The sequence below is a fragment of the Patagioenas fasciata genome, chromosome 5 (assembly GCF_037038585.1).
Source record: "Patagioenas fasciata isolate bPatFas1 chromosome 5, bPatFas1.hap1, whole genome shotgun sequence".
Classification (NCBI taxonomy): Eukaryota; Metazoa; Chordata; class Aves; order Columbiformes; family Columbidae; genus Patagioenas; species Patagioenas fasciata.
In genome coordinates, this window is record NC_092524.1 from 19,815,419 (window position 1) to 19,825,988 (window position 10,570).

Genomic DNA, 10,570 nt, shown 5'->3' on the forward strand with positions numbered 1-10,570 from the left:
TTAATTTTGTCACTTTAATAGGCCATTTTTTAAAGGCTTTGAATGGTTTCAGTCACTTTCTTAACATTTTATCAGAGTCAGTAGAATTCCACCTTTCCTAGTTTCTTTAGGGCAGTCAAAACAGACTGCAGTTGTTGGTAAAGGGATTTCTACACGTTCATAAATTTTCTACAAGTCCTTTTACTAACTGTGGTAACACAAATGTGTGTTTATGGAAAGTTCACGCTTCTCATAGCTTTTGTCCTCGGTGAGGGTAACTCTTTCTAGATAAGAGCTTTAAATATAGACATATGTACCACATAGGCATGTTATTTGCCCTTTCTTATGCTTCTAACAAAACACAGAAATTGAATTATTCTACTGTACACTTAAGTTCCCTTTAATTCAGGTGGTCAGTTGGGCACACATCTGCTTCATCCCAGGCTGAGCACTATTATATTCTTTGTGGTTTTTTGTTGTGTTTTGTGTGTGTGTGTGTGGTTTTGTTGGTTTTGGTTTGATGTGGTGTTTGGGGTTTTTTGTTTGTTTTTTTGTTTGTTTGTGTTGGTTGGTTGGCTTTTTGTTACAGCACATGTCCCAGAAATCAATTCTGTGCTGCTTTGATATAACATATAATCATAGCATAATTTAGGCAGGAAGGGACCTTTTGAAGGTCTGATCCAAACCCAACTTAAATCTGGCTGTTCAAGATCTGATGGAGAGTGTACCACCTCTCTGGCTGCCAGCCAGTGTTTGAGTGCCCTTGTGATGGAAACAAATTTTTGCTCTTGATGTTGAGTTGGAATTTCCTGTAGATCTGCTTCAGACTCTCAGACACATAGTCTTGCTCTAGTATGTCAATACTGCCCTCATATGCTGGGGAGCCCAAAATTGGACACAGTGTTTGAGAAGTCTCCTCACCACTGGTTAGAGGAGGTTCCTTCCTTCCCCCAAAGCTTGTTTATGTGTGTGTAGATGAGCCCAGAAAGAAGTTAGTGAGATTGAGGGGATGCCAGGAGAGAGAGTTCTTCCTGTGTTGTGTTTATTTAGCTTGTGTTGGGATTTGACTTACTAAAAGACTGATGACTCCCATGGCTAATGGTATAGTTGTTTAGCAAATGAAGTGTAAGTTTCTGGGTAACTCAAAGCACTGAGATGAGAGTTGCCTCCCATGGGTGATGAGATGGGTGTCTTCTCAGTTTCAGATCACATTTTTTTTTTTTTTTCCGCCTCTCATTAAGACCTCTGGATGAATGGTAGCATTTAGATGGGTCCAAACTGTAGTGCACACTCTCTGTCCCTGTCTGGGTGAGTGAATTGCTATTGTTAGGAGATGTTGGTACCAGAAGACAAACAGGTAGGTAGGCTGGAGCTGCTATATTGATTTCATTGGCTTTCCAGTTATTTTCATTAAGACTGAGTCAGGAATCTTTAAGAACAGGCATTCCAGCTATTTTTTTTTTTTTTTTTTTTTTAAATTTTATTTTATTCTTTCATTACAGCCACGAAACAGTATGTTCAATATACTGCGTGTACCGACCCATTTTCTCTGCTGTTTTCAGGTAACCATCACTGTAATTGGTCTGTGCCCTACCAGAATTGCTGCATCCTCTTGCAGTGTCATCAGCTGAGCATGTGCCAGAATGCTGAAGAACAAGACATCAAAGATCTGCTTGGAGGTAATGCCATGCTTCTGGCTATTGCTAAATCCAGGATCCTGGTTCTTTTGCTTTAAACGTCTACATTTAAACCTTCACTGACTTTCAGTTGAGGGAGATGTGTTTTGAAATGCCTGTATGATTCTGTAGGTAAAGTCAGTTCACTGGAAAAACTGTTTCACTAGCTAGTAAGGACTGGGGCTCTTAATGTGCATTTTATGTCTTTGAGTAACTTTTGTAACTGTTACTGAGTAACTGTCTCCATGTTGAAGACATTATTCATTCAAACTCTTTGCACTTCAGACTCTGTCCTTTGGAAAATCAAGTTATAACAGGTGTATTTATTTTTTAAGAGAAAGGAGAATGTCTCAGCATTGTTTTTCCTGAGATTGCCAGGATTTTGTGCCAGAGGCAGCAGGCTGCCTCTATAATCAGAGCAGCCTTAGCAGCAATTGCTCATGGTGACTTCCCAGCCTTTAATGAAGTGACACAATAAGAAAATGGAAATTGTTGGTAACTGAGGAATCAATCTTTTATAGTATGTTTCAAGAGTTTGCTCTACCTGAGTTTTAAAAAAGGAAAGTTTATTTTTGGTTCTTTTGGGTTGTCAAAGGTTTCTCTGCAATGTAGCAACCAGACATTTGATAAGCAGATGTGATTTATGTCACTATGAATCTAGATTGCTAGTTGTGAAGCAAGCTCTCCCAAAGTATGCAGATGTAAGTGGAAATTTCCACTTGCTTTTGAGAGATGAAAATTACGAATCTAAGCATGAGGACTTTATTGATGCTTTGTAACTTTGAAAGTGTGAGTCTTCTTTTCAGTAGCTGGTATTCACAACTCTGCTCCTATTGATAATGTGCTTCTGCATTGTATCTCTATACTTCAATACCCCATTTTATGGAATTAGTTCTCTGGTTGGGCAAATGCCAGAGGTCTGTGGCAAAAAACAAACACTGCTCTTTTCCTGTCCCTTCCTCACCCCCAGAGCCAAAATGCCAAAGCAATTTTATGTGCAGTAAAAGCAGGGGTCTGAGTTTTCATGTTCTTGCTGACTTCAGGACTGATTTATTCTAATTGTACTACAGGTACTGCAGAATACATGTTCTGGTTTGCATGTTGGGGGTATGAGGTCAGATTTGTGCTTGAGAATTTTATTCTTATGAAACTCATTGATTTTGTCTTTTTGAAGAAATTGTTGGTGAGAAAGTGGAAACGGTTCTGTTTCACCACCAAAGCTATCCACAGAAAAAAGAGAGGATGGTGAATTCATGGGTTGACCGATACAACATGGAAAACCTGTTTTCTTCAACTGGTTGGACTCGCAAGATTCACTTGAGGCATTTGCTTTGGGATAAGACTGAAGATACAACAACAAATACAAGAAAAACAGTTGCAAGCAATTTTACCACCACCGCTGCAGCAACCACTATCATAGCAACCACCACCACCACTGCCACAACTGTAACAACAAATGTTACAAATGCAACTGTCCTCACTACAGTTTATGAAACAACTACCAAAGCCTCAGAAGCCCCTGGAGGTTCTGATCTCCTTACTGAAGCCATGTCATCCACTGCCCCTGCTCCCACTTCTGGTAACAGCCCTGCTTCCACTTCCAGCCATCTCACCAGACTTGTGACCACCATTGAGAAATCAGGAAGTAGTAGCTCTGTCTCAATATTGTCCCCCATTTCTACTTCAGCTCCCTTCACTGTCATTTCTGAAGCAGGTACTCCAGTGCCTCAAATAGAGCAGTTTAACTCAGCCACCACCAGTACTCCCCACCGTAGTAGCTCTGCCACTGTTGGAGCTGGCCTGAAGACACTGAGCACAAGATTGACCACCCTTGTCCTGCAGCATACAGGAACATCTTCCACTGCTTCCACTCGTGCCACTGCACTCACCCCCTTGGAGAGTTCATACTCTGCATATCCACAGCCTGTTGTTACGTTGCCATATTTAGAGCCGGAAGCAAGTACGGCTGCAACAGCCGTGAGTAAATCAACTTCTCTGGGCTCTACAAGAGGTGTTGTGGTTTTCACTACTGGCTCTACAGCAGAAACTACTACAGGGTATGGGAAAAAGTCAACATCTCACATTTTTTCAACAACCATGTTTCCAACAGATGCATCCAAAACAACAGCTTCAGGCGCTGCAGAAACTCAAGACATGGACAATGAGTATCTTCTCATTGCTGCTGAGCCCCTGACTCAGTACTTAGTGGATAAAAGTTTGCTTCTTGCAGTGCTTTTAGTTGGTACATTTTTTTTCATAAGTGTTATAATTCTTTTCTTTATGCAGGCCTATGAGAGCTACAAGAAGAAGGATTACACACAAGTGGATTACCTGATCAATGGAATGTATGTGGACTCAGAGATGTGAAAGGGTGGGGGAAAAACAGTGGGCAGAGATTTAGAAAGGAGATTGAAAGTCTGCCTGACTTATTTTTCTTTCCTGTTTGCCTATAAGACAAACTGAAAGTGCTTCCAAATTTACTTATGGTTCAATTAAGGAGAAATGCCATGTACTATATTGAGAAAAAAAATATTTTTTATTCAATCATGCAACAGTTTGCTGGGTAAAAAACAAACCAAAACAAAAAACCAACAACAAACAAACACCCTAGTAATTTTAAAAACTTCCATAATGCACAATAGCTTTGGCCATTATTTTTCATTGCAAAACACACCTAACAAGGGATGAGACATCATCCTCAGAAAATGCTGTGGCACTTTTTCAATTGTTTACAGTGCGAGTTCCTTGTGTTTCATTTGTTTCATGTGTGCTCCTCTGAAAACAGAGCAGAGTGCTCTCACCTTTCGCAAAGTGCTCTGGAATTGACAGGTAAGTAGTGTAGAGTATTGCTGCAACAGGGAACTTTTAATCCAATGTGTGTTATGGTTTTGGTATGCTTCTTGCTTGTAAAGGGATCTGTTTACAAGGCATTCTAAACTCTGTTTACTGCTAACCACAGATATCTTTTCACTATGGAGCAGATTACTGTGCCTCTGCACTTAAATTATCTTATTTTTATATTCACTTAATAAATGGGGCCCTTGAAGGGCAGATCTTGTTGCATTTCGGTTTTCTTTCCTGTCTCTGCCAGTTCAGAAGCAGGCAAGTAGGCTTTCGGGGTATAAGCAAACTAGCTTTACTTTAACATTCCAAGTATGGGAGCTTTGAAGACCTCACTGAAATTATTGACATGTCACAGATGATGCTGTTCATCTTCCAGGCTACTGCTTCTGTAATTTCAGAGCAGTATGCTGCCAGTCTCCCAGGTATGCAGACCCATTTACTGCTTATTATCTTTCATGCATAGAGCATTGGGCTCCGTTTTGGTTTTGTATTTAGGACCAACTTAGAGTTGCTAGAAATTTGGAAACCTTATTGCATGCGCAGTTGTAGCTTATCTGCCAAAATCTGCAGCTGAGAGAGTGTATAAAAAACACTTGATTTTTGGCAAGTGTTCTTCACTGATTAATGCATCTTATTTGAAGGACACATACATGCCAGTAGCAAAATGCTCGATCAAGTTGCATTGTATTTTTTTTTAACCTGATTGATAGTCTTGTCTCTCACGTTAAATCATTTGACTCTTTAATCCTGTTTACATGTAATCTTGCGGCTGATAATAGGCAAACCTCAGAATTTGAGCTGTTGGCTTTTGGTTTGGTTATTTGTCCAAATTCTTTGGCTTTTCAGAATTTGGAGGGAGTCTTTACCCTGGAAGAGGTTACTTTGTAGACTTCTTGTTTATCATCAAGCTGAAAGTGCTGTGAAAACAGCTGCAAATAACACAGGCAGCAGCAGAGGCAAGGGGTTGTTTGAAAGAAATGGGGGAGAAGTTGTTTCCTGAATCTTATCCAATACGAATTTTGAGGACAAAAATTCACCACGTAGAGTATGTTGAGGAAATGAAAGAGATTGCTTTGGAAGTGCGATGACTTGGTTGTCATCATTTGGTTTTTTAGCAGTGCTTTTCCATGGACCACATCTGTGTGCCAGTAGGTTAAAGCATCTCTCAGGGTAAAAGGGATAGTGGGGTTTTGGGAGTCTCCCTTCTTGAAAGGCTGGAAGTATAAGCCATAAAATTCACATGAAGTTTCCTGGAGGGGAAAAATATTTGAGGGACTGAATATTATTGTGAGGTTATTTTAGTTGGTTTCTCCACAGCAGAAAGGAACTGAACCCTGATTTCTACTGTCTTCCAGAAGCTGCCTGTGTGCAGTATCTGTGCAACAAAGTACTGGGAACATCTCACAGTGTAGCTGGGGAGTTGCACCCCATTAAGATGCTTGAACTGTTTGCCTCTCAGTGCAAGTGTTCTGAGCTGTTAGCAGATGTCAAGCAGATGCTGCTCTAAAACTGCAAAATCCAGAAACATTTTTATATAGGGACCTCAGGTTTTACCTTAATTGCAGGTGAGTCACTAACCACAGATCTAAGCATGTGGTCTTTGAGCTTGACTCCAGATACTGAGATAAGAGCTGCCTCCTCCACTCCCTACTATCTCCCAAGTAAGGAGATGTGTGTTACCTCAGATTCAGCTCACTTATTTTTCTCCTCATGTAGGCATCTCAGATAAATGCTTGCATTTTGATAGGGTGAATTCAGGCAATAGTGATCTTCCTTGTAATTTATCCCTGCCTACATAAGTGAATTCTTGTCTGTAGCAAGAGCCTTCCTGCATAAAGGATCAGTGTTGCAGCTGTTCTGCTAGTGCTTTGCAGTATTTTTAAGTTGCCAGAGCCATTTCCACAAAGACAAGCTATGATTATCAGACTTATAATCCTGTATCCTGGAAATGGGCAAGTTTTTGGTTGAATTTTGCACTAACTGTGGCCTTATTTCTTTTGGTCTCTGTGGATCTCTTCACAGATCCAAAGTTGACCACCAGATTCTGTGGAGTGGAGTGGAAGCTTGTGAAGCTGCATTGGTTTTTCTTCTCTTTGAAGAGAGGTACTCCTGATGGCAAATCTGTTGCATTTTATGGTGTAATGTTGTAATAGTTAATAGTATGTCAGATGAGGAAATGAAACCCTGTTGAAAGTTTGCTTGCAGCGTTCACATTATAACAATAGATGGGGTCCTACCAAGTTATTTAGAAGACATCTGCCAAGGGACTGCCAAAACCAACATTCTGCTGCTGCAAAGTATAGCACACTGAGTTTCAACCTGTTGCATGGCCACTTTCTCAATTTAACACAGAAACATCCTGGAATTAAATACGAATCAGATTAATTCTAAATGTCACCTGTTATTTAATTGCCTGTGTTAGAAGCATGTTGTTCTAGACAGCAGTGAAGAAAGGACATTATGGAATATTAAAATATTAAAAGGAATAATAGGAGTTAAGAATATTTTGAATGCAGGTGTGAGTTAGCAATATGCCATGTGGTGTCCAGAGAACTGGGGAGTATATGCAGAAGTCTTAAGCGTGACCTTTAAAACATCTAATGCACGTAGTCAGAAAATACCCAAGTAGCTCTGGAAACAGAGGTATCATGAAGTTGGTTTCTTTGGATTTGTCTGGTGGCTGCTAATTTCCAGCGTCAAAAAGGAAACCTGAGCCCTGCCCTACTGAAGCATTTGTAAGGGCTTTTTTTCATTGTGAGTTCTCTAGTAGCCTTTACTGCTAAAGGCAAGTTCATATTGTAGCATCTTCCCTGACTAGGGCATCTCTAGTTGTTTCCTTTCCATGGCCTTTAAGTCTCATGAAATTTAATCAGCTTTGCGTTTGGCTGAGTGGGTTCAAAAGCAAATGCTTTCATCTTGCACAAAGCATGGGCTCCTAAGTTTGTGCTTTTCTTGAAGAAACCAGACTAAACAAAAGCAAAGCCTAGAGCTGCAATGATTCCTATTTGTTAGAAAGTCTAAATAGTTCAGGGTTAGCACTCTGCTTTGACTTTTTGGTCTCACTGGATAGTTAGTTATTGTGGGCAAAGCTGGTCTTTGCTCTACAGCATTTTGGGTCGACTTCCTTGTAGTTTCATGTTCTTGGACCTTTTTGTGCTGCTGCTAGGCTGGAAAATATATTTAGAGCAGTCCTGCCTTGGCTGAGAGATACCAGCAGGTTGTGCTGTGGGGCAGCTCTTCTGGAGCTTGCCAGTTCAGCCTTTATCTAGCAGGGAAAACCCAAAGGATCTAGGAGAAAAGAGTGTCTGGCTGATCTGGGTCTTCCTGGTTGATGATCAGCTTCTGCCTTGGCTGAAGTTATTTTTGAATTACAAAGTATGTTTGAAGGAGAGCTCCTTTGCTGGCACACAGAACTTGCCCAACATCCTGCCAGTTCCAATTAAGAAGACTAAAGTTGTTTGGATGGGATTGTACAATCTGGTTGAAAAAGCAGACAACTTGTCTTCATGAAAAGTGGTTAAATATTTTAACCCCTTTAAGCTGGGACAGGTTAAACCAATTACACTGTTTTGAGGGTCATGGACTTTAATGCAAGTGGCTCCTGTTCTTTACTGCATGCAGATGGAGTAATAGAGCCCGAACTTGTGAGTAAAACAGTGTTTAAATCTTCCTACATAACTTATAACTCTAAGGAATGGAGAAGAAAGGAGGAGGAATTTATTCAGCTTGAAAATGAAAATGCTCACATTTAGAAGTGACCGTGCTAGTTAAGAAAAGAAAAAAAAATCAAGTTATAACCAAATTCTAGGGTTAGATTAATCATAAACTCTGTTCTAAGGTCTTGAGATTTCAGCCACTGCTGCAGATTAGAAGGACTTTTCAAAAGTATCTGAACAGGGACATAAAATCCCAGGGTTATGTTGTGATTTCTCACTGATGGCTTTAATCAGAACTAAGTAAAGCCTGTTACGTAGGGATGTGCTAATATGGCTATTCAAGGTGCAGAGACTAAATGTAAGAGACTTGTACTCTGGGTGAATGTGCTGTGCCCTTCTGACCAGCTCAATTAGGGGGATCTGTTGCTGATAGAAGATGACTCATGACTCTGAACTAGTTCCTCCTGTGCACATCCTGGTGAATGTTCCCAACAGTGAGATATTAAAAACAGCACTGTGTGCTACAATCCAATGTCAACAGGTTGCCAGCAGAAAGCCTGATTTGTAGGATAAAAGCCAGCCCTTTTATCTCATTCTCCTGTTTGCTGGGACAAAGTGTACTGCAAGGATATTGTAAGAGCTGAAAGCTATTTTACTTTTTCTGATTCATTGATTTTTACATATTCCTACATGTCTTCAGTATTTAGACTGTGCTTAGTATTGGGCTAAAGATCTTCAGAAAAAATGAGCTTCCCTGGAAATGGCACCCTGGAGTGGGTCAGTTTTCACTGCAGTTTTCCCCAAGGCCCAGCACTCAGCTGAGGTTGAAGTTTCTAGCATCTCAAAGAGGGTGAGGCAGGTTCCTGTGGTCCAGAACTGCTCAAGGATTTCCATGGAAAGTTTTGCACTTTCCATTCTACTTTGGTCTGCAAGGAGAAGTAGAGAGACTCTTCTGCAGGAGAGAGCAATCTCGTCCACCAGCAGTTTGTGACATGCACTGAGTATCCCATTTTGAAGGAAATGGTGAGTCTCATTAGCATAGTCTCTGTGCCTCTCCTGGATCACATGCAGCCCGGGGGTCTGTTTGTAGCCAAACATAAAACTTTTGCAAAAGATGATTTCACCAGTTGAAAAACACATGTGAACCCAAGCAGGAAGGGGAGCAGTGGCTGGAAAGGATGGAGGGCTCCACATGGGCAGCAGATGCACATAGCTTGCACTGAGACAATCCATGTTTTTTTTTTTTCCAGCTGTGAGCCTTGTTTCTGCCATCAGTGTGCCTGGGGCTTGGTAGTGCTGTTTTCTTTGAATGTCTGCAGTTTTGTTAACCAGTGGGGGATTCTGGAAAATGTTAGAGCTGTCAGACTGTAGCAGCCCTACAGGAGTTCAAAACTTGGGGGTTAGTGGAGCACAGGAAAAATCCTGGTGATGAATGGGATGACCTGAGAACTCTTCTGTGAAGAGGTAATGAATGATGGAAGAAGTCAGATAAGCTGGAGAGAATGCTATGCTTGCTAAAGGAAAAGAAAGACCAGGCATTCCCACAAGAACAGTCATTTCTTAACTGGACTGGTCTATTAGTCTTCATGCTTCTGGGTGTACGTGATTGCTGGCCAGATGAAAGAGAAATACACCTCTGCATGCATTTGTACAGAACTGCCTGCAGAAGGAATTTGAAGTCAGAACAGAAGCATTCTGCAAGGTACCTGGTGTTAGTGCTGAAGAGATGTTGTTACCCCATTGACTTGAGTTGCTAGCTGAAATTACTGGGCTTTGCTGATCCACATAGAAGGGTCATGGAGCCAGTTTCTGGCCATAGGACTGTGTAAAGGATTGCTTCATTACCTTGTCCTTTTCCTAGCTCAGCTTGAAAGTTCTTTCTCATTGCCTGTCACTAGGGAGAGAGCACTACAGCAGTAAGGTGAGACTGCCTTATCTCCCTAGTAGGGTGCATGGATACCCACTGCGGCTGTTCCTTCCCACCCTGCAATGCGTGCATGCATTGGTCTAGGAGCTGTCATCCCACAATAGCTTTGAAGTATATATACTTCACCCATTGCCAAAACAGATGTCACTCCTCTTTTCAAAGGAAAATGCAAGACCCCTCCTGGTTTTTTTTTTTTTTTAAAAAAAAAAAAAAGCGAAGCATGTGTCGGATGTCTCTTTCACATCTCTGAATTGGTTTGGCTCCAGCCCTGAAGCATGAGGTTTAATATTCCTTCATGTTATGCCATTTCCTGTCAAAAATTACCAGCAAGGTGCCACAGGGAGGCTAATCCTTATTCTGAGACTTACTACACGACAAACCCACCACTGCTAATTAAAACTAAACTCCACTTATCAAGTGACCATGTACCTTTTGCAGAGCTGCCATGTGCTGTTTGTTCTCTCTCTGTGGGTTTTCTGATCGTTCCA

At 41.1% G+C, this 10,570-nt stretch overlaps 1 protein-coding gene across 13 annotated transcripts in view; it reads left to right on the forward strand.

Annotated features, from left to right (window-relative positions):
- C5H11orf24 (chromosome 5 C11orf24 homolog) overlaps positions 1 to 4,718 on the forward strand; it is a 29,993-nt gene extending 25,275 nt beyond the window's left edge. For all 13 annotated transcript variants that reach the window (XM_065839781.2, XM_065839778.2, XM_065839782.2 and 10 more), the window contains 2 exons: positions 1,542 to 1,658; positions 2,830 to 4,718. In XM_065839781.2, the coding sequence (XP_065695853.2) occupies positions 1,542 to 1,658; positions 2,830 to 4,022 (1,310 nt within the window). In that variant the 3' untranslated portion in view covers positions 4,023 to 4,718. The remainder of the gene's footprint in view (positions 1 to 1,541; positions 1,659 to 2,829) is intronic.
- Positions 4,719 to 10,570: the final 5,852 nt, after the last annotated feature.